Source organism: Dreissena polymorpha, chromosome 6, assembly GCF_020536995.1.
Source record: "Dreissena polymorpha isolate Duluth1 chromosome 6, UMN_Dpol_1.0, whole genome shotgun sequence".
Lineage (NCBI taxonomy): Eukaryota > Metazoa > Mollusca > Bivalvia > Myida > Dreissenidae > Dreissena > Dreissena polymorpha.
The window spans coordinates 42,180,208-42,204,767 of NC_068360.1; the positions used below are offsets into that span (position 1 = coordinate 42,180,208).

The 24,560-nt window shown below is 35.9% G+C and overlaps 1 protein-coding gene across 8 annotated transcripts in view; it reads left to right on the forward strand.

The window, feature by feature from the left end:
• Nucleotides 1–24,560, forward strand: part of LOC127833572 (peripheral plasma membrane protein CASK-like) — a 184,186-nt gene that overhangs the window by 88,144 nt on the left and 71,482 nt on the right. For 5 of the 8 annotated variants that reach the window (XM_052358900.1, XM_052358899.1, XM_052358905.1 and 2 more), the window contains exons 7-12: nucleotides 2,745–2,801; nucleotides 4,178–4,353; nucleotides 4,857–4,979; nucleotides 9,607–9,687; nucleotides 11,046–11,142; nucleotides 16,063–16,178. In XM_052358900.1, the coding sequence (XP_052214860.1) occupies nucleotides 2,745–2,801; nucleotides 4,178–4,353; nucleotides 4,857–4,979; nucleotides 9,607–9,687; nucleotides 11,046–11,142; nucleotides 16,063–16,178 (650 nt within the window). The remainder of the gene's footprint in view (nucleotides 1–2,744; nucleotides 2,802–4,177; nucleotides 4,354–4,856; nucleotides 4,980–9,606; nucleotides 9,688–11,045; nucleotides 11,143–16,062; nucleotides 16,179–24,560) is intronic. The other 3 variants (XM_052358901.1, XM_052358903.1, XM_052358904.1) reach the window with 3 other exon arrangements.

Below are 24,560 nucleotides of genomic sequence, written 5' to 3' on the forward strand. Positions count from 1 at the left end.
TTCATTGTGAGATTTGAAAATCATTTGGCACATTTGTTTTCCATCATGGGACGGTGTGTCGCACGAAAGAATCACGTCAATATCTCCAATGTCAAGGTTGCCACGACTAAAAATAGATTTTTTTAAAAAACAATCTTACAAAGGGGGTTAATTTTGTTTGTTCATTTCAAAAGTTCAGTTTGAGTTTTCTCCCTTTATCAGATTTTTTTTTCACAATGAAAACCTGGTTTTGTGACAATTTTGTCCCTTGTCATCATAATAGATCAGTCGACAGCGGCTGAACACCGCGGGGCGTTATCGGCAAATCGATTTCACAGTGGACCACCATGAATGCGATGGACCACCGCAGCCTTGATGGTTCGCGGTGAAATACAGGTAAATGTGAATGAACATGTATATTTCGATATTGCAGACCGTATAATTTTTGCAAAGTTCTAGAATGTTCTGTTACATTTGTATGTACATTAGTATACATTGTAACTTGATTGTTAAAAATCGTTTTCTATTGTTTACCCTCGTTCCAGAATGCTTTCTTGTTTGTACACGTATAGCTTGCGGTATCCGGACAAACGGCTCCCGGACAATCGGCACCCTATTTAAAGTACCCGGTCATAGCTATATATATGAACAGAATCGTTGCGATAAAAAGTACCATCTCCGTGTATTGTGGTGTTTTCAAATTATATATTGTATACATGTACATATATTTTGTTTGGGTAATGGTGAGGTTGATCGGCCGCGCTTGAAGTAATACATCGGATGCACCGGTTTTAATTTTAAATCGATTCACACTTGTAATTGATTAAAACAAGCGACGACGGTTAGACGTTTTGTTAACAAAATTTGCAAATTTGGAACATTTAAAAATCGGTGAAACGAATCGTATTTGTAAATTGTGACGACAGCGGTAATTACGGGGATAATTAGTTGATAGCGATTACATAATTATTTCATCAAGCAATGTTCAACGTAATCTAATTGCAGAAAACAAACAGCGTGAAAAACAAAACCAGCCGACAATATTTGCGGGGATTTTCAATAATGACGATTAAATAATATTTGCAAAAAATAATGAAGATCTTACAGTTACCGATAATTGGTAAAGCACAGGGAGATAAAATGTATTTTCCGAAATGTATTACTTCTGTCGGACTTTGATTGATTGAGAAAAACGCTCTTGGCCACGATGTCTCACAAGTTAATTGACGCGTGTATGACAATACACAGGTTCGAGTGTGTGCACAGTAATCTCGATACCGATTTTTCCTGCTTGATGGCCCGATTTGCACGCGTTTGCACTCTCGGAAAACTTGTAGAGGGAAACATTTGTTTATGTCGTCGGATAAAATAATCACCATTTTTTCTTGTCAATTTTAAGAAATGATAATGCAGCATCAACGTACTAACACAATATCGCATAAAGAGAAAAATAATGCATTTAATGTCAACCGTACTTTCGTTTGACAAGGGATCATTTTAATTTCCTGCAACGATATCTATTCATACGACACACGAACACTAAATCCAATCTTAATAAAAAAGGCAGTTCCGTTCGGTAAAATATCGTGTATATTTTTTTATTAACAACTGGTAACAGAATGACCTGTTAATTCTGTTCAGCTCAATTGTCTTTGATATTTGTGAATTGTTTAGAGGTGTTATTAAACCAATTAGCAGATAACGTTAATCAATCCACACTTATATGATGTCACTATTATTTATTGTGCTGTAACATTGTATTATGTTTATGCAATAAAATTTTGGACTTCGACTTGGTTTGATAACACAGTTTGTTGACGGGATTTATTTATCATCTCTTTCACCAAAGCAATTAGCGGATTAGACTAATTAGTTCAACATGGTGCTGACGGGCTTTATCGATCGCATTTATTGGGTGCCGTTTGTACGGGTATACAATTAAATCGGTTGCTGTTTGTCCAGGTATACAATTAAATCAGGTGCGGATTGTCCAGGTCGACAAATATACAGGGTGCCGACTGTCCGCGTATGCAAAAAAAACCCACTGGGTGCCGATTGTCCGGGAGCCGTTTGTCCGGATACCGCAAGCTATACGTGCACAAACGAGAAAGCATTTCCAAAATTTTAACAAAAACAAACAATTCTTTAAATAAACAACAAATAAATCTTCACGCAGAAACTGTAGAAACAAAATATAAAGTACATCACGCTCGATGTACGACATGTCAAATGATTCTGGAACAAGGGTAAACAATAGAAAATAATGACGATTGTTAACAATCAAGTTACAATGTATGCAAATGAACATACAAATGTAACAAAACATTCTAGAACTTTGCAAAAATTATACAGTCTGCAATATCAAAATATACATGTTCATTCACATTTACCTGTATTTCACATCGAACCACCGCGGCTGCGGTGGTCCACCGCGATCATGGTGGTCCACCATGAGATCAATTTTCCGATAACGCAGATACTGACACCGCAATTCGCCACAGCGAAATCACCGTGTTCAATGGTGTATCGAGGTGAGATAGTAATTATCCACTCTGGGCTGAATCACGGTGATGCGATGTGGATGGCAGAAATCGCGCTAGACGTAGTGTACATTCCTCCAGGTAAATGTTTGTCCCCCACCCCCCAAACAGCTAGTATCGCTTGTACTATCCCCCCATGCTGCAAGGTTGATGTTGTTCTGCATGTTTATGTTTGCAGATGTGCTTATAAAACACTGATGTTGTCCTGCATGTTTATGTTTGCAGATGTACTTATAAAACACGGCCTTGAGCCTTTCGTGGAGCTTGCCGCAGACAGAGTGGGTAAGATCTGAGTGCTTATCATGGCTTTCTGGATCATATTCCATAAGCTTCTTAAGTTACATTTTATTCTTATCCTTAAATTGGGATTTTTTTTTTAAGTGTTTCATTTCATATTTGAAAGATGGGCATTAAGATATATATTTAAATGACATCATTATGCCAATGTTATTTTAGGAATACCAAAAAAACATGCGTTTCCTTATTAAGTAAAGAAATACAAAACATTGAAATTTTGAACTTAAGTGAAATTATTTTAGAAATGACTTAAGATGTTTCTGAGATAACACCCCTGTTATACAATATCACAGTATTTATGCAATAAATTCCCATTTAACTGGATACAGTTTTTAAGTGACTGTAATGTAGTATATGAAGTCTATCCCTTTCCAGCTCAGAAGCAAAGTGAAAATTGCTATATGCAAACAGCATAAAACAAGAACAGCCTGGGAGTAACTCGCAGGCTGCTCCAGTTTTATGCTGTTTGCTGCTCATCAGTATCTTTTTAGGGCTATATCTAAGAAACTTATATAAGAATTCATCATGAAACTTCATAGGTGTAAAGATGAAGCCTTATAAACTTAAATCTTTTAAAAAATATCTTTAATTAAATTTGATTTTTTAAGGGACTACAAACGCATTAAAGTGCTTCTCTATGGGGAAAGGGTTATGTCAATATGTATTACATTTTCATTTTATTGACTTATATTATATTATAAAGTGATTGTAATGTATTTGATTTTGGTAATTTGAAAAAACAAAACATGTCGGATTTTTTTTGTTTCCATTTGTACAGACAAATCAATTTTACGGATCTTATTCAATCAACATGTTTGCCTGTACTTGATTTGAGTATTATTACCATAATAGCTGAATATTATTCTACTAAGTATAATTAACTGTTATTATGTGAAAGATCACTAACACAAAAAATCAAAATATACCAGTGTATAGCGTTGAGGAATGTAGATGAGAAACTAGCCTGTATGCTCATATAAGATCAGCATGTGCATTGACTGCTATATAATTCAGGCATTCACTTTCCATCAAAAGTAGCCTTATGGTTAGGACAGGGTTTTGATTATGCCATGGAAGTTGCCCTAACTTTATTACTGGGGAAAAAATTATGCCTGGTGAATTGTTTGTCAATGGGGAAAACATGAATTATTTATAATGTTAAATTATTTTATATTCATAATTTGATATTCACAAATTTATGGTTTTATTTTAAAAGTATTAAATAAGTTATCTAGTAAGTTATTTAGAAAAATACAATCAAAGTATAATTCATATTTTCACATCACTCCACAAATACATGTACAAAAAGAGTCCCTGATTAAAAATATTTCATATTCAATTTTTCTTCCCCTTTATTGCAGGCCGCATCGGTACCCCTCAGTTCATGGCTCCAGAGGTTGTAAAGCGAGAACCATATGGGAAACCGGTGGATGTGTGGGGCTGTGGGATCATGCTGTTCATCCTGCTCTGCGGTTATCCCCCTTTCATGGGAACCAAAGAACGGCTGGCAGAGCTTATTGTACAGGGGAGATATCATGTACTACCTTTTGTTGGTGTTGTTTTTGTCATTCTTTAGCTTAACCCTTTACCACTCAGATATTCCCTTTGACATGTTTAATCTCCATTAGAAAATCAAATTAAAATAAAGAGCCTTTTTACTAGATTCAAGTTTGTAAGGCTTCATTTCCAACCCATAGATATTGATGAACAGCAAACTGCATAAATCCTGAACAGACTGCAAGTGACTTGCAGGCGCTGTGCAATTCTGGTTTAATGGCGGTTGAATAAATATGTATTGAGACATGGGCAATCATGTGTTACATTGTTTTTATGAATTTTAATATAAACTATGACACTCTACAAAAATAACTCTCAGAAATGTTTATTGTCTTTCATTTCTGTACATTCCAGAGAAATAAAATAGTTTATATTGAGACATTGACAGTTTTTTTCCGTGTTATGTTTTGAACAATGTTAACATAAACTTTGTATGACATTACAAACAGCTCACAGATATTCTCTCATATATGGACATTTCAGATGCGTGAGAAGCAGTGGATTACGATATCCCCGGAAGCAAAGGATCTCGTCTCCAAGATGCTGGAGGTGGATCAGGAACAGAGGATCACCGTGGAAGAGGCTCTGCAGCACCCCTGGATCAAGGTAGGGGAGATAGTGCAATATACAGGAAATTGCTCTGTATCACTCCCAGAGCGCGTATTCACCAACCCATTCTTAGACATAAGAAAGAATAAAGAATAGCTAGATTTTTAAAAGCAAGAAAAACACGCCCCGGTGAGAATGCCATCAACAAAATGTTCGAAATGAAGAATTATGTAGATAGAGGTTGTTAATACCATGTTTGACTCAAATTAAAGCAATTCATGAGTATCCTGATTGAAAGAATATGCTTTATTCTTAGACCTAAGTCTAAGAACTAATTGGTGAATATGAGCCCTTGTCTAGTCTGGTAAAGAGCCAATCAGACATGCATGTTGTGATAATTGCTCTTAACGTGGGGCTTTACATTTCTGTCAGTTGATTGATTGAATTAAGTGAAATAACAGAATAAGTATGAACCTGGTTGAATGGTAGCTACGGAAAGTTAAATGGAAAACCTTATAATTGTAATTACATACACTGTAACTCCAATATAGTGCGGTCCGTTATAACGCTGTGTCCAATATAACGCGGAGTGTCCTTGGATCCCGTTTTTTCTCCAACCTTCCATACTGATTCAAATCCAGGTTATGCAACTTCATGTATTTTCATAAATTCAAAGAAGCCAGCGATCGCAGCTTGATTGCTTTATCCGTCCGTTTAACTGATTTTAATCGATTAGAGGTTAAACGACACTCGACAGCTAATTGGTGTTAATCTGTTGTGTAATGTCAATAAAGGTGTGAAAACTCGCGAGTCGGTGTTTATTACATGCATTCCCTATCAGAGCGGTTCGATGCGCTAATTTCAATAAGGCAAGTGCAAGCGGAATAATTATCAAATTAAAGTTATTTAAAACAATTACCTGTTTATGTTTTGTATTTATCGTGTATTGTATTTTATTGTATAAACTATGGCTGTGTAAGTGTGTAATCGTTTATTATATGCTACACATGCTTGATAAATAAAAATATCTTTGTGTGTGTTTAATGTTTCAGTACGTATATGAAAAATAAATTTAAAAATCCTGACGATTAATTTACATGCTTACGCAGTGTAAAAGTTAACAGAGATGCACTTAAATTTTTGCCCATTATCAGAAAGTCAACGGAAAGCACGTTTTTTACGTGCTGCGTATGAGGCAATAAAACATTTCTTTGTACATGTATCATATTGCATTCAATCTAAATTTAAATTCGCTCGTCCAATGAAAGCTGTGTCCCATAATGCACTGTACTTATTTTTCTGAAAAATGGCGTAGGCATATGAATTTGTTTACGAAGTTCGTAAACATATTTCTTGTCATAAATGTTAAACATTATTTTTTCGTAAGTGATGTAATTATATTGGATTATCGGATAAATGTGCACATTAGAAAAGCGGTATGTATACTGTCATCGTTTGATTCGGTTTATATGCATGTATTTGCGGATGACAACACAGCATGACGATACACAGGACCTATATTATAGGCTATACTTTACCTGTTTTTATAGCCCCTTAAATAAATAAGCTCAAAACTTATAACGCTGTCCGTTTATAACGCTGTTGCGTGGCTTGGACCCCCGTCATCCGCGTTATATTGGAGTTACAGTGTATATATTTGATGTCATTTCACAGTTTTAAGTCCAGGCTCATTAACTTGATTATTTAAGGAACCTATACATGGAAATTACAATTTTTTCATGTTAATATTCTTCATCACTTTATTGCATACCATTTTGTTCGCAGCTGTCTTGGAAAATGGGACTTAATGCACGTGCGTAAAGTGTCGTCCCAAATTAGTCTGTGCAGTATGCACAAGCTAATCATGGCCACCTTTTTTTGCTATTATATAATTCTTTTTTTTAGGAAATCTCATAGTTTAATCCCGTTTAGATGAAAAGTGTTGTCCCTGTTTAGCCTGTACGTGTAGACTGCACAGGCTAATCTGTGAGGACACTTTACTCTTATGCACAAGGTCTGGTTTCCCCAAAACGAGGCTCAATCTTTTAGCTCATCTATTTTTTGAAAAAAAAGTATGAGCTATTGTCATCACCTTGGCATAGGCGTCGGCGTCCGGTTAAGTTTTGCGTTTAGGTCCACTTTTCTCAGAAAGTATCAATGCTATTGCATTCAAACTTGGTACACTTACTTACTATCATGAGGGGACTGGGCAGGCAAAGTTAGATAACTCTGGCGTGCATTTTGACAGAATAATGTGCCCTTTTTATACTTAGAAAATTGAAAATTTTGGTTAAGTTTTGTGTTTAGGTCCAATTTTCTCAGAAAGTATCAATGCTATTGCATTCAAACTTGGTACACTTACTTACTATCATGAGGGGACTGGGTAGGAAAAGTTAGATAACTCTGGCGTGCATTTTGACAGAATTATGTGCCCTTTTTACTCTTAGAAAATTGAAAATTTTGGTTAAGTTTTGTGTTTAGGTCCACTTTATTCCTTAAGTATCAAAGCTATTGCTTTCATACTTGCAACACTTACTAACTATCATAAGGGGACTGTGCAGGCAAAGTAATGTAACTCTGACTGGCATTTTGACAGAATTATGTGCCCTTTTTATACTTAGAAAATTGAAAATTTGGTTAAGTTTTGTGTTTAGGTCCACTTTATTCCTACAGTATCAAAGCTATTGCTTTCATACTTGCAACACTTATTAACTATCATAAGGGGACTGTGCAGGCAAAGTTATGTAACTCTGACTGGCATTTGGACGGAATTATGGGCCCTTTATACTTAGAAAATTGAAAATTTGGTTAAGATTTGTGTTTTGGTCCACTTTACCCCTAAAGTATCATAGATATTGCTTTCATACTTGGAACACTCACAAACTATTATAAGGGTACAGTAAAAGGACAAGTTGCATAACTCTGGTTGTCATTGTTACAGAATTATGGCCCTTTTTTGACTTAGTAACTTTGAATATATGGTTAAATTTTGTGTTTCGATCCACTTTACTTCTTAAGTATCAAGGCTATTGCTTTCAAACTTCAAATACTTTCATGCTATCATGAGGTTACTGTACCTGGCAAGTTGAATTTTACCTTGACCTTTGAATGACCTTGACTCTCAAGGTCAAATTATTAAATTTTGCTAAAATTGCCATAACTTCTTTATTTATGATTAGATTTGATTGATACTTTGACAAAACTACTCTTACCTGACATACCACAATAGACTCCACCCAAACCATCCCCCGTGCCCTCCCCCCCTCCTCCCCCTCCCCCCCTTCCCCCCCCCTAATTTTTTTTTTTTTTTTTTAAGATCATCTCACAAATGACCACCACACCCTCACACTATACCCCGACCCCCCCCCCCCCCCCCAGGGTTTTCCCTTCCTTTTATTTGAACAGGCCAAATAAAATTTGAACCGGCCAAGCAAGGCACTCCTGCTAGGGGGGTCCGGGGGCATGCCCCCCCCCCCCCGAAAAATTTTGAAAATCTAGACGCAAAATGGTGCATTTTGGGGGGGTTTGGACAGAAATTTTAGAGATGAAAATTACTTGTTTTTTTGTGTATCACTTATGGAATTTTTCTAATTTTTAAAAAAATTTGTGAGGGGAGTGCCAAATAATTATACTGTGCATAGTGTGCGATGAATTTTGAAACAAGTCAATAACTAAGCTACTGGTTATGCCAAAGCCAGTTCATGAGTTCTTTGACAAAGCTTGGTGGAATGAACTGTTGATAAAGAACCATATCATTGAAAAACATCTGTAATTTCTTTCATGCATTTTCATCGAGATTTTCATCAATACAAACCTTTCTGACGTTTTGAAGGCGCTGTCACACTGAAAAAATCTCTCAGGGTTCGTTTCATTTTGAGAAAACCATGTGGTTACGATTTTTGTAGTTATTTGCGTACTCAAAATAATCAGCCAATGAGAAGCGCCGTTTTGTAGTTATTTGCGTACTCAAAATAATCAGCCAATGAGAAGCGCCGTTATAAATTATACTTGTTCGGTAAAACGTACACACGGAAGTATAAAGAACATAAACAAAACGATGTTAAATCGATGTTTTCGCTTGTTTAATTTCGTCTTTTCTTAACTTTAACAATTACATCGATCAAAGTTGCAAAACCTCTCATTATTTTTTTTTGTTACCAGCATTTGAACCGGCCAGAAAATCGATTGAACCGGTCAATTTGGCCGGCGGCCGGTTCTTAGGGAAAACTCTGCCCCCCCCCCCACCCCACCCCCCCAATTTTTTTTTTTTTTTTTAAGATCATCTCACAAATTACCACCACACCCTCGCACTATACCCCACCCCCCATCCCCCCCAATTTTTTTTTTTAAACGGTTATGTTTGAAATACCGTCCAACCATCGCACCCAAAAAATCTCCCCCCCCATCCCCCCCCCCCCTGATTTTTTTTTTTTTTTTTTTTTTTTCGCTTTTTAGGAAGATAATGTAATAAATGTCCACAACCCCACACTATACACCCCTCTTCACTCCACCCCTCCCTCCTTTGTGATTGAAAATAAGAGTCCCTTCACCTTTAAAAAGAAAATATATGAGCGGTCTGCACCCGCAAGGCGGTGCTCTTGTTTTTAAGTTATATAATAAACAAAATGTTTTTCAATGATGTAATAATCTATGAATTATGATGTTTGTTAATTTTATAATGCAGGAACGATCAAAGATTTCCAAGAACCATTTGACAGAAACTGTTGAAGAATTAAAGAAATTCAACTCCAGAAGAAAATTGAAGGTTAGCGTGTATGGAGGGTATTGATAGTATTATCCAAGGGAAACAACCCATGTATGGAGGGTATTGAAAGTATAATCCAAGGGAAACAACCCATGTATGGAGGTATTGAAAGTATAATTCAAGGGAAACAACCCTAATGTTAGGTTAGCACAGCAGTGTTAATAGGTTGTTGCCCTTTTAAGTTATAATCAAAAGTTTCTTAATTGTGTCTGAATGGTGTAAAAATACACGGATAAATATATATAGAATCTATACATTTTAAAGTAATAAATACAAATAAAAAAAATCCAAATGCATCTAAAACTCAAATTTCTTTAATCATATAGTTCACCAATATTTGAGTTTAATCACGTAAATTTGCTTAAAACTTCAATAATTTTTTTTTAAAGTAAACACTTAACAACTTTGTAGAGCTCAAGAATAAGTTGTTTGTTTTATCTTAAATCTCCATAAATAGAGGGTAAGTAGGTTGTCAGCACTTTCTTTGTTAACTTCTATTTATGATACACAAGTTATTTCCTGTTTTAGTAAGAATGTTTAGTGACAGTAATCTTCCAATTTATTTGGCATTTTTGCAACATTTATTTCTCATGTACAAATTAAATTTTCATATTAGACTTAATCTGGCACAAATGATTAAAAACTCAAACTGTTTGACAAAAACTTGTTTATGGCTGGAAAAAAAGGGTTATTCTGGTTAGACTTTTTCTATGCATTATAAAGCAAAATAATTAAGGTGAAATGTAACATAAAATAAATTGAACGTATAATTTTAGTTGTAATATGATCCGCGCTCAGGGAAAATGATGCTTAATGCATGTTCATAAAGTGTCATTCAAGATTAGCCTGTGCAGTCCTCACAGGCTAATCTGGGACAACACTTTTTGTTGTTATGAAATGTTTAGTTTAAAGAAAGGTTCTTCTTAACGTAAATCCTGTCTAGGCGGTAAGTGTTGCCCCTGATTAGTCTGTACGGACTGCACAGGCTAATCTGGGACGACACTTTAGGCACATGCATTAAGCCCAGATTTCCCAGAACTAGGCTAACATATGGATATAATTGTGTCTTGTTCTGAGAAAATTGGGCTGAATGCTTGTGCGTAAAGTGCCGTCCCAGATTAGCCTGTGCAGTCTGCACAGGCTAATCAGGGACGACACTTTCCGCTTTTATGGTATTTTTAGTTTGAAGGAAGTCTCTTCTTACCGAAAATCAAGTTTAAGCGGAAAGTGTCGTCCCTGATTAGCCTGTGCGGACTGCACAGGCTAATCAGGGACGACACTTTACGCACATGAATTAAGCCCAGTTTTATCAGAACAAGACACATATAATTTAAATGACCTGCCATGTATGTTTCTAGGGTGCAATCATGGCTGCGGTGTCAAGTGCCAAGTGGGCCAGCTTCTACAATGACCCGCCACTTGCAGGCGCCAACGAGGAGGAGGTCACCAGTGCTGGTGAGTACCCCACCTGACACTGCCGGGTGATGTTAGAGCCCTAGTCATTAGATATGGACCCTGATCTGTAAAAAGAGGCTTTAATGCATGTGCATAAAGTGTCGTCTCAGATTAGCCTGTGCAGTCTGCCACCTTTGATATTTTTGTGTTTAAAAAGTCTTTTCTTAGGGGAAATCCAGTTTAGGTTGAAAGTATTGACTCCACAGGCTAATCTGTTATGACACTTTATTCACATTTATTAAGCCACCTTTTACCAGAGTGATAATCGTATGTACATTAATTAAACTTGGAACGAATTGTTTGTTAAGGGTATCTTACCAACCAAACTACCACAAAGTCATTGTTATTGGTCAAATTATAATATTTGGTATTTATTATTAATTTTTATACACAAAATGCCATGTTTAGCCTATGGAGTGACCTGAGTCAATAATACCAAGCAGTAAAGTGTATATTCAGTTTGCACCAAGGCCAAGCAGTAAAGTGTATATTCAGTTTGCACCAAGGCCAAGCAGTAAAGTGTATATTCAGTTTGCACCAAGGCCAAGCAGTAAAGTGTATATTCAGTTTGCACCAAGGCCAAGCAGTAAAGTGTATATTCAGTTTGCACCAAGGCCAAGCAGTAAAGTGTATATTCAGTTTGCACCAAGGCCAAGCAGTAAAGTGTATATTCAGTTTGCACCAAGGCCAAGCAGTAAAGTGTATATTCAGTTTGCACCAAGGCCAAGCAGTAAAGTGTATATTCAGTTTGCACCAAGGCCAAGCAGTAAAGTGTATATTCAGTTTGCACCAAGGCCAAGCAGTAAAGTGTATATTCAGTTTGCACCAAGGCCAAGCAGTAAAGTGTATATTCAGTTTGCACCAAGGCCACACAGTAAAGTGTATATTCAGTTTGCACCAAGGCCAAGCAGTAAAGTGTATATTCAGTTTGCACCAAGGCCAAGCAGTAAAGTGTATATTCAGTTTTCACCAAGGCCAAGCAGTAAAGTGTATATTCAGTTTGCACCAAGGCCACACAGTAAAGTGTATATTCAGTTTGCACCAAGGCCAAGCAGTAAAGTGTATATTCAGTTTGCACCAAGGCCAAGCAGTAAAGTGTATATTCAGTTTGCACCAAGGCCAAGCAGTAAAGTGTATATTCAGTTTGCACCAAGGCCACACAGTAAAGTGTATATTCAGTTTGCACAAAGGCCAAGCAGTAAAGTGTATATTCAGTTTGCACCAAGGCCAAGCAGTAAAGTGTATATTCAGTTTGCACCAAGGCCACACAGTAAAGTGTATATTCAGTTTGCACCAAGGCCAAGCAGTAAAGTGTATATTCAGTTTGCACCAAGGCCAAGCAGTAAAGTGTATATTCAGTTTGCACCAAGGCCAAGCAGTAAAGTGTATATTCAGTTTGCACCAAGGCCAAGCAGTAAAGTGTATATTCAGTTTGCACCAAGGCCAAGCAGTAAAGTGTATATTCAGTTTGCACCAAGGCCAAGCAGTAAAGTGTATATTCAGTTTGCACCAAGGCCACACAGTAAAGTGTATATTCAGTTTGCACCAAGGCCAAGCAGTAAAGTGTATATTCAGTTTGCACCAAGGGCTTTCTCACTTAAACATAATTGCATGTTTTACTGACAACAAATTGGCTTAAGCTGTAAGAACTGCTGTTTTCCATAATGACTGATTCCATTTAAGCACATATTGAATTGTTTTCATACGCCTGGGGCTTTAACGATTTATAGTTGCCTGGAAATAGTAACAAATGTATTTAAACATTAAATGTCAGAAATATTAACAATAACTTAAACCAGAACATTCTGCATTTTAATGATCTCAATGTGTCTTGGAAATTCAAATAACCTGTTTCAGAAAGATGCAGGAAATAATATTACTGCCTTAAAAAGTTTTAGTTTGAGTATAAATTTTCCAACACAAATCAAATGTAACTGTTGTTATTTATTTTAATTGAAAGTGAGATTTAGTGAATTCCTACAATCTGGCATTTTCATTTTTAGCTCAACTGGCCAGAGGCCAGCGGGGCTTATGTCATGGTCCTGTGTCCGTTGTGCGTGCGTCCGTGCATGCGTCCGTGCGTGCGTTAACTTTTTCTGTAAACATCTTCTTCTCCTAAACTTCAAGTCCAATTCTGATAAAACTTCTCAGAAATGTTTCTGGGGTGAACCTCTTTTAAATTTGTTCAAATTATGCCCCTGGGGTCAAATTTGACCCCGCCCCGGGGTCAATAAATTGAACATATGCTTATATAAAGCCTATTTTGTGCAAACTTTAAAAATCTTTCTGTCCATAACCATTGGGCCTAGTGCTACCCCATTTGGTATGTAGTGACATTTAATAGTTCTCTACTTTGTTTGTACAAATTAAGCCCCTGGGGGTCAAATTTGAACCTGCCTCGGGGGTCACAAAAATGAACATATGCTTATATAAAGCCTATTTTGTGCAAACTTTAAAAATCTTTTGGTCCATAACGGTAGGGCCTAGGGCTACCAAATTCGGTATGTAGTGACATCTAATAGTTCTCTACTTAGTTTGTTCAAATTTTGCCCCTGGGGTCGAATTTTACCCTGCCCCGGGGGTCACAAAAATGAACATACGCTTAAATAAGGCCAATTTTGTGCAAACTTTAAACATCTTTCTGTCCATAACCGCATGGCAGAGGGCTACCAAATTTGGTATGTAGTGACATCTAATAGTCCTCTACCAAGTATGTTCAAATTAAGCCCCTGGGATCAAATTTGACCGTTCCCCAGGGGTCACAACAACAGTGGAGCGATACAGGGCCATCATGGCCCTCTTGTTATCTTAAATTCGAGGATTTTTTTTAATGTCTGAAAGATGACTTCAGACTTGAACATTCCTTGGTCATTCCATCTCATGATTAATTAATGGTTTCACATTATTTTGTGCATAATTTGTGTGTGTACACTGTTGTTGTATAGAATTTCTTCATCATTACAGTTATGGTGGAAACTCCATTTTAAGACTATGTATTTTGCCTTACCAGTAAATTATGTTAAAGACAACATATGGAACCACAAGTTTAAAGCATTCACTGCTCCAGATAATTTTTTAAGATAAAGAGTATTTCACTCATGACTTTTTTTTAGCTGATGAGTAAAATACAAAATCAAAGACTTTTGAGAGAGTATTTTAAAATACTTTCGCAAAAGTCTTTGATTTTGTATTGTATAAAATTGTTATACATGAACATGCAAAAAACATGTATTAATAATAAAGAACTTCTACTCTTGTTTGCATTAACATGCATTTTGAAATGGCTGATCAAATAATCGGAATTGGGGCACTGTTGGTCCAACTGATAATTGCATAAAATGCGTATACCAATTTTTATGATGATTCTTTTAACTCATCAAAAGTATAATGCATGAGTATTTTGAAATTTTCCATGAGTATTTTACGCAAATACACATATTATCTGGACCTCTGAAAGCATTACCTAAGTTTGAGAACTCTAGTTTCGTATGGATAGCTTGAAGATGTTCTTAATTAATGTTCATTGAAATAAGGTGTCCTGTTCTGATTTACTGTGCTGACATTTTTAAAAGGAAAGACTGCAAGTTATTAGGGCAAAAAGCTTCTTTAGTGACAAGCTGTTGAAAATGATCTTGATACAAATTTACACATTTTATAAGTTTGACCTCAAGTTACTGACTGATGGAATCTTTTCAAAACTTAGTTTAGATTTGAAATATCTTACATGTATTTTGTTGTATACATGCATTCGGTTCAAATTTTATTTACTTGTTTAGTGTAATATGGAGACTGTGCAAACATGATTTTTACATCTCTCTGGCAATAATCCCTTGTAATTAGACTTTTAAGACCTTTTCAACTTGCTTCATGCACAATTTCAAATTATTCAAAGTTGCTCACCAAACCTAAAGGCCACAATCATAGTGTATACTAGGAAAATCTACCAATCATAATTACAATTACTCATCCCTCTTTTGTATATATCTGTACATCTAGAACCCAAGATCTAGGCATTCTGTTCCATGCCAGCCAATGATTTTTAATGTTGTTAGTGTTTTATCCACAATAGACTAACTCTGATTAGGTATTGAAAACTCCCCACTAATTTTGGGTTACAAACAATGTTGTGCCATTTAAATCCTCTTTTAAATAACAACACTATTAGTATCAGCTATTACTATTTGAATGAAACTACAATTGGTGTATCAAATAGGTCAGCGCTGTTTGTACCTGCATAATAGATCTGTTCTTCTAAAACTGTGGAGATAATTCGTAGAACTAACCTGCAAGAGTATTTCCCATTCGATGGAGATAATTGTGTTAACAAACCTGCAAGCATAATTCCAAACCTACCCATTTAGCCATACACCTAGTTTGCCTAGAAGGTACAACGCAATTCATTCATGCTGCAAGTTTTTGAGTACACTTTCCATTGGTTCATCAAATAGAACAGCGATGATTGTACTTACATTTTGGATGGGTTTATCTAAAAGTGTACAGTTTGTTAAGTATTACAAACCTGCAAGTATAATTCCGACCTCCAATTTAGCGTTGTCTGTACCTACATATCAGATGTGTTGTATTAAAACTACTGAGATTTTTGCGTGTTACTAACCTGCAAGCGTTACCCCACCCTCCCCCCTAGCCACACATGAGTCGCTTTCTGAGAAAACTAGGCATAATGCATGTGCGTAAAGTTTCATCCCAGATTAGCATGTGCAGTCCACACAGACTAATCAGGGATGACACTTTCCTCTTTTATGACATTTTTCGTTTAAATGAAGTCTCTTAATAGGAAAAATCCAATTTAGGCGGAAAGTGTCGTATAGGTAGTTTGTGTAGACCCTAGGACCCAATGCATCGTGCTGCATGCCCGTGATTTAAGATGTGCATTCTTGTTTTCTCCTCCGTTCCCCCAAGGAGCTGTGAGTCAGGTGCTTGACTCCCTCGATGAGATCACGTGCCTCACCGACTGCAACGGGCAGAGCTTCCTCGAGAAGATTCTGGTCGACACCCGACTACATACACTACTTAACGTGAGTACATTATGTGGTTGGTACATGTGGTTATGCCATTCTCACCTTGTCAACCTGGGTTTAATGCTTGTTCCAGCGGATACCAGTTTGGTTGTCACCATACCAGACAAGTGGGGTTTACTTGGGGTAGTCTGGCTACCCCCTACACCACTAGACCACATCAAAATTGAAATCTGTCAGTAAAATTAAATAGCTTGATATTTCAGCTATAATTACATTATTCGTCCCAACTTTCGTGCGTCAAGTAAGTTAATTAGGTAGAAGTGCTGGGACTCATTCCGGGTTTGCACAAAAAAAGCAGCCTCACTGTCAAAACCTCATAATTCTAAAAAAATAAAACACTTGTGTCCTGGGGTGGCCTTTATACCCCTGCAAACAAAGTTTAAAGGGGTTATTTATTGCAGTCTGTAGGTTTTAGGATGGTCAGTTGACATTTTCGGAAAACTGGGCTTTATGCATGTGAGTAAAATGGCGTCCTAGAATGGCCTTTGCAGTCCTCACAAGCTTATCATGGACAACACTTTCCGACTATACTGGATTTTTATGCCCCCTTCGAAGAAGAGGGGGTATATTGTTTTGCACATGTCAATCGGTCCGTCGGTCGGTCGGTCCGTCCGTCCACCAGATGGTTTCCGGATAATAACTCAAAAACGCTTAGGCCTAGGATCATGAAACTTCATAGGTACATTGATCATGACTGGCAGATGACCCCTATTGATTTTCAGGTCACTAGGTCAAAGGTCAAGGTCACAGTGACTCGAAATAGTAAAATGGTTTCCGGATGATAACTCAAGAATGCTTAGGCCTAGGATCATGAAACTTCATAGGTACATTGATCATTACTAGCAGATGACCCCTATTGAGTTTCAGGTCACTAGGTCAAAGATCAAGGTCACAGTGACTCGAAATAGTAAAATGGTTTCCGGATGATAACTCAAGAATGCTTAGGCCTAGGATCATGAAACTTCATAGGTATATTGATCATGACTGGCAGATGACCCCTATTAATTTTGAGGTCACTAGGTCAAAGGTCAAGGTCACAGTGACTCGAAACAGTAAAATGGTTTCCTGATAACTCAAGAATAATAAGGCCTTGGGTCATGAAACTTCATAGGTACATTGATCATGACTGGCAGATGACCCCTATTTATTTTCACGTCACTAGGTCAAAGGTCAAGGTCACAGTGACAAAAAACGTATTAACACAATGGCTGCCACTACAACTGACAGCCCATATGGGGACATGCATGTTTTACAAACAGCCCTTGTTGTTTTAAAGAGGCTTCCTTTAAACAAAAACTTCTATGAAAGTGGAAACTGCTCTCCTCAAACTGCACAGGCTTATCCGGGCCGACACTTAAGGCACATGCATGAAGCCCCGTTTTCCCAGAATGCGGCATACCTTTATACACCTACAAACAAATTTTAAAGGGGTTATTTACTGCAGTCACTCTGTGGATTTTCCGTTGGTCAGTTTAGGTTTCATGGTTATTGTTTGTGGAGCGAAGCTATGCTGTATGTAAATCCTTGCTTGTCAGTTAGAGCGTCCTACAAACAACTTTAACGTTAGATAGAATCTTTGATACATGTTTCAATTTAAACAATTGAGTGGACACGCCTCTGCACATGTTATGCGATGTTAGTAATTGTGTTTAGTACTGATGCACATCTCTTTGGACCCACAGTTGTTAAGTGCATATTAGTCAAAGAATAATCTTCTTCTTTGAAATATTTGTCTTCAACATCCTGAAACATTCAATAACCTACAATTATTCATATGTTTATATTCAAGTAATTTAAAATGATATTTAAAAATTACACAAAATACGAGTTTAATTGCCTATACTATATAGAGACTCTTTATTATTTAAGAAACAGTTCTATATTAACTGATCCCTAAAGCACATGGTATTGTGAGAGTTTTCTCCTTTCTTGACACAAAAATGAAGGTTTTAGTTGTCTCTTTTTGGTAAGAGTTGTACATGCACAGGCTATTAGTTATAATGTTTCAGTGATTTGATATCTCTGAAAGTATGTGTACTGATTAGCTTGGTTTAAATAAGCACAATTAGAAAGCTCTGAAACCCAATCACTGTTATGTTGACTTCATTAGTTTACCTGAAATTAACATAATTAGAAAGTTCTGAAACTCAAGCACTCTTATGTTTTCTTGATTGTATAATGTCCCCCAGATTTATGAAAAAATGTCAACAAATTGTTATTTTATACACAGAGATTATTAAATAAATTTGTCCATCAAATGATGGCTATTCATTTGCCACATTCTTTTATATATGCAACAATGTTCCTGGGAGCTCTAAAACAACAACAAATTATTTGTTATTTTATAAACAGGCATTGTTATGCGTCTATAAATGTGTCAGCCATACGTTATCAATCCATTAGCCGGTGAAGAAAAGAAACATTTTTAATAAAAGTCTTCCACTCCCCTGAGACACGTCCGTGGCTATTCCTGGCGGCTGATAATTGCGTTGCATGCGCTGCAACAAATTGCTGGTCAATAAAGGACTGCATTTCAATGTCGTGTCTGTGACAGATTGATTTTTTAATTCTAAACAATATCCAGCGTGGGTCATGGTTCTTAAAATATAGTTTGTAACATTACAGAGTCTACTTATAAGTGGAAAAATCGGTGAAAACAATAAGGGAGGTAGGTTATTTTCGTACCATAAGGGGTCTCTGAAACCACACCCCTGTGACATTGTAGCAGTAATGCATACCAATCTGCGTATCTACAAGGGACTCTTGGCCTACAATCATTGAGAATAGTGAGTTGTTTAAAATTGTGTATGGAAATAAGACCATCAGTCTAAATCCTAATTGGTATTAACCATTCTTAATTTGTGTAGGTCTATAGTTTTCAATGACATAGATGACATTTTTGAAGAGTATTATTTTTTAAATGCATTTAGGTTTTCAGTGTTATTCTGCATTTGTAGCTCGGCTGTTTTCGGAGAAAACCCGAGGCATTGTCATAGCCAGCTCGTCATCCGCCGTCCGCGTCGTGCTAAAACATTTTGTTATGATTTCTAAAATCAAAGTGATTCAACCTACAACTTTGAAACTTAATTTGTAGCTGCACCTTGATGAGTTCTACATGCCACACCCATTTTTGGGTCACTAGGTCACTGCGACCTCTAAAAAAAATAATCTGACAAGCTTTCATTTATTCAAAACTGCACCCGCAGCCGAGCGTGGCACCCATTATGCAGTGCTCTTGTTTAATTTAAGGAAGGATTTTTAAGCATAATCTCAGCAAGTGTTTGTCCATGAGTAACTAATTGAAGGGCTACTCTGTGTCTTTGTCAGATAATTATGATGTTTTAAGGCTTATGTTTATAATTTATTTTACTGCAACTCATTTTTAATACAACAGAAGTTAAATTTAAATTTTAAGATTCTTACTGAACTAGAGCCCCATAGGACTTGAAGAATGTATAGAACGATGAACAACTGTCAGGACCAGATTTTTGTATCTGATTATAACAAAATTTGCCCCTCCTTAATAAAGATTTGCAGTATATGTGAAAACAATTGAATGTTATGTAAGCTTGGCAATTATAGTGTATTCACACAACAAGTCTGTCAACCTTTTCCCCCATAAGAAGCAAAGTGAAAAAGGCTTTTGCAACCAGCATACAGCCAGAAAAGCCTGCAAATAACTCACAGTCTGTTCAGGTTTTATGCTGTTTGCTGCTCATCAGTTTCTGGTTGAAAATGAAGCCTTTAAAACTTGAATCTTGTTGGAAAGGTGTTTTAATTAAATTTAACTTTTTAAGGGACCACACATGGGTCACAATACGTATCGAAAAGGTAAGGGTTAAACTGTTAATCTATGTCAGTGGGTATTATTGTGATTTTTGTAGATTAGTTGATCACATGTTTATTCCAAAAAAATGGCAACTAAATAAGTATTGATGGTGAATAAATTCTGTTTTAATTTGTGTTCATTATAGATACATAATGTAGATCAAATGATTAAATTATGGTCTTTTTTGGTAGATGGACATTGAGCAGTATTTGAAAATAAACAAGTTGTACATTTATTGGCATAGTTAAATCTTTTTTGGTGTTCATGGAAATTCTGACCATTTATTGCTCATAAAGGAAAAAAAACTATTGGCAAAAACTATTGCCAAGAGATTGCATCGATTTCCATGCTATTGATTTCTGCCTGAATTCTCCGAGTGGTTATAGGCATCAAAAGTAGCCTTAGGATGTTTATGGCATCAATTGAGGCAAATCCGCATTTCTTCTGCCATTTATTAAACTGCAATATATTTGTATCACGCATTGATTTTTGTCTCCCTTTTGGTTGGGAAAATAGATTTTATTTGTTTTGCTGTATTCTGCCGGAGAGTCATTATGAAAACAGTTTTACACGCCTATCAAAGTGTTTCTTATATCTAGATAATTAGTCTCCATCACCGACATGTCACCATTTATATAAGCTGCATATATATCTCTGGATAAAACAAAGCTCTTTGAGGATTTTCGATCCTTCTTGTTCATTATGTCTTGACAAGAAAAGCATCTTCAATTGAGTGTTGTAAAAGTTTAAAGACGTATGTATGCATAAGATGTTTAGATGTTCAACTCCCACTCACTTGATAAACAGAAGACAGTTCCAGATTATTGGAGTTTGTTGAAATCATCAGGATAGGTAAGATAAAAAAATTAGGCAAGGAATAATGTCATGCAAAGCATGTGTGAGCAAAAGGTCTCTTACAGAGTCTGCTTGGCAACAGAAATTGATATTTTGATTGATTCGGAAAATGCAAGGCATAAGAAACAGGGATGGAAACTGATAGTATTATATGACCGATTACCAGTTAGGTAACCAGATTGGTAACCCTGTCCCTCTTTGATACACATTTAGCCCATTTTTAACTCCTAGAAAATCAAATTAAATTGAAGAACTTTATTTCTAGATTCCAGTTTACATGGCTACATTTCCAACTGTAAGATTCTGATTCCCATAGTAGCAAACAGCATAATACCTGAACCGCTTTGGAGTAATTGACAGGCTGTTCTAGTTGTATGTGTTTGCAATTATAGATATTTTCTGTTTGCTTCTGAGCAGAAAATGGTTACAAAAACTCTGAATACCTGATAGACAGAAACGGGTTGCAAAGTTATTCAGACTAAGCTTATTATTGTGTGTTTACATGCATTGGGTGTTCATTGCAATGATATTTTGAGAACCCAAAATAGGCTGTTGTAAGCATGTGTAGCAGTTGATTGACAAAATGACTACATTAAAGTGTCCATTTTGAATGTCATGTTACACTATTGGCAAATAAGCAATCTGCCAGTAGAAATTTATGTATGTTTCACATATTGCAAGTAATTAGATAACTATTTTAACACTGAAATGAAAAAAATGAAAGTTCATTTGTAAATAAATGCAGTGTTTATTTTCACCTATAGGGGAATGGCGGCGGGGCCCGTCCAAAGGGGAGAAACACGTAGTTTTTTAGGAAAAGGGGAAATTTAAAAAGTCACTCCTTTATATGTAATGATATTTATTGTATGAATACACATGTATGTACAAATGTAATATTCACAGCTGAATGTCTCTGTCCTTTTTCTTAAATATATATCAATGATTTTTTCAACATTAGTTTCAGACTGTTCAGCCTTTATGCAAACTGAGTCTATGTTTTCCTAGCCATTTTGAGTCTAATTGGGATTTTTTAAATTGATACATTGGCAAATTTCAGCATTTATTATCAATAAAATGGATCAAATTGGAATGTTTTTTATCAACAAATATTGACACAATATAGATACATCAGACCTTTTCCTGATCATTTTGGAAAACAATGCAATTCATGTGAAAAGTCCACTGATTTGGGAAAAACTAATTTAATATAACTCTTTATAATAATTCAAAATCATATTTATTTTAGTTATATACTTTATTAGTTGTTAATGATATAAATTTGAGATATATTTATCATTAGACAGTTCTTTCTAAAAAAAAATATAAAAATATTTTTATTTTTTTTTTAATTCTGGAGGGGATTTTTTTCTACAAAATTGGGGAAAAATATATACTCTTTTTGAGGGGAATGGGGCTGAATATCGGCCCCGAAATTGCCATAAAAAACACTGAAATGCTACCTTACCATTTTATGCACTAAGTTGAGATAAGATCCTCCCAGCTGCTGATATTGGATAGGATTCCCATCACAAATTAAGACTTGATTATTATTTCTTTAAATTCATTTACTTCTGCACAAAAGTATACAAATTCTAAAAGAAATTTTAAATTGCATTCTTCATCAGACCATTTGCAGAAGAAAAAGGTCAACAGTTTGCAGCACCTGGTAAGCAGAGTTGTTCTCAATATTTTGGGGGATGGGGCCAGAACCCTATGGATTGGAAACAATAATGTCATTTGCTTAAAAATTGGAAAATTGTTTAGTTGTTTTTGTTGAAAAATACCTTTACATTGAGATATAAGTGTTTCAAAATAATATTTACCAAGGTTAGACTTATAGAGCTGGATTAAATAGAGCTGGATTAATATTGAAATTTATTGTTTATTGTCTCCTACCGGTTTCACTGGAGGGGACTTATGGTTTGCGCTCTGTGTGCCCGTCAGTCTGTGAGTCTGTCACACTTTTCTGGATCCTGCGATAACTTTATTTTTCTCATAAAACTTGAAACATGGATAGATGGCAATAAGGACATTATGCACGTCATTTCATTTTGTTCCTACGTCAAAAATTCTGTTTGCTATGGCAACAAATGTATATTTTAAAAAAATTCTGAAAATGGTGGAGCCGGTAGGGGACATATATTGCTTGGCAATAATCTTGTTTTATTATTGTAGTTTCAAATTTCATTAGTCCAAAATTTTAGAACAATATTATATATTTTTTGAGATTGGGAATGTGGCAAAATTATCAGCTCCAGGTTTGACCTAAAAAACCTATTACTCCAGTTTTTGTCCCCTACCAGTTTCACCGGAGGGGACTTATGGTTTTCGCTCTGTCCGTCAGTCCGTCACACGTTTCTGGATCCTGCGATGACTTTAAAAGTTCTTCATATTTTTTCATGAAACTTGAAACATGGATAGATGGCAATATGGACATTATGCACATCATTTCATTTTGTTCCTGCGTCAAAAATTCTGGTTGCTATGGCAAAAATAAACTAGAAATACTGCTGAAAATGGTGGTTTTCTGGATCCTGTGATAACTTTAAAAATTCTTCACATTTTTTCATGAAACTTGAAACATGGATAGATGGCAATATGGACATTATGCATGTCATTTCATTTTGTTCCTACGTCAAAAATTCTGGTTGCTATGGCAAAAATAAACTAGAAATACTGCTGAAAATGGTGGTTTTCTGGATCCTGTGATAACTTTAAAAATTCTTCATATTTTTTCATGAAACTTGAAACATGGACAGATGGCAATATGGACATTATGCATGTCATTTCATTTTGTTCCTACGTCAAAAATTCTGGTTGCTATGGCAACAAATAATTTATTTTTTTTTAATTCTGACAATGATGGAATTTCTTACAATGGTGGAGGCGGTTACTAAGGGGACATATTTTGCTTGGCAATAGTCTTGTTTTATTTGTGATTGTTATACTCCCTTGTATCCTGAAAGTTATGATCAGGACTGTAGAATTCATATCCGCCTTGCATTCTCAATATCATATTTTCATTATTTTGTGATGTATGCCGCGATGGCATGAACATTTGAAATGTTATCCATGCTATGACTTGGAGAACCGTTGAGGGTCATGTATGTTCCATTACGATTGATTGAATTTGTGTACGAAGCCATTTGACAACTCTTAAGGGATTTTAGTCTGACCTTTAATACAGACAGACCAATGCTTATGTATGTGTTTGTTGCATAATTTGGTTGGTCAGAAACAGAAGTTTTTGTCACAGGCCACCGTTTTATTTTAGTCAATAGACTAATTTCCCATACCATAGATGACAAAACATACATGTGTAAGGCATAATTACATGAGACATAAAATTATGATTTAAACACATGTCAATGACTTGGAACAGTCAATTCAAAGCAATTTGGGGATTTCAACCATTTTAAGTCACTGTTGATAACTAATAAATAATTTATTTGTTTGTTCTTTTCAAATTGAATGTTTTTTTATAGGAGATTGTTTGAGTTTTTAGAATCTTCTTTTTCCTGTTCAGTGATTTTTTTGCCCAAAATTACGGCCGATATTTGGCTGCTTCCCAATTGCAAAAAATGACGTTTTTCCCCAAAAATTTGACCAAATTTCCCCCAAAATGACCAAATTTTCCAAATAAAGCCAATAAGATTACAATGTCATTTAGCGTTAATTTCTTAGGAGTGCCGATC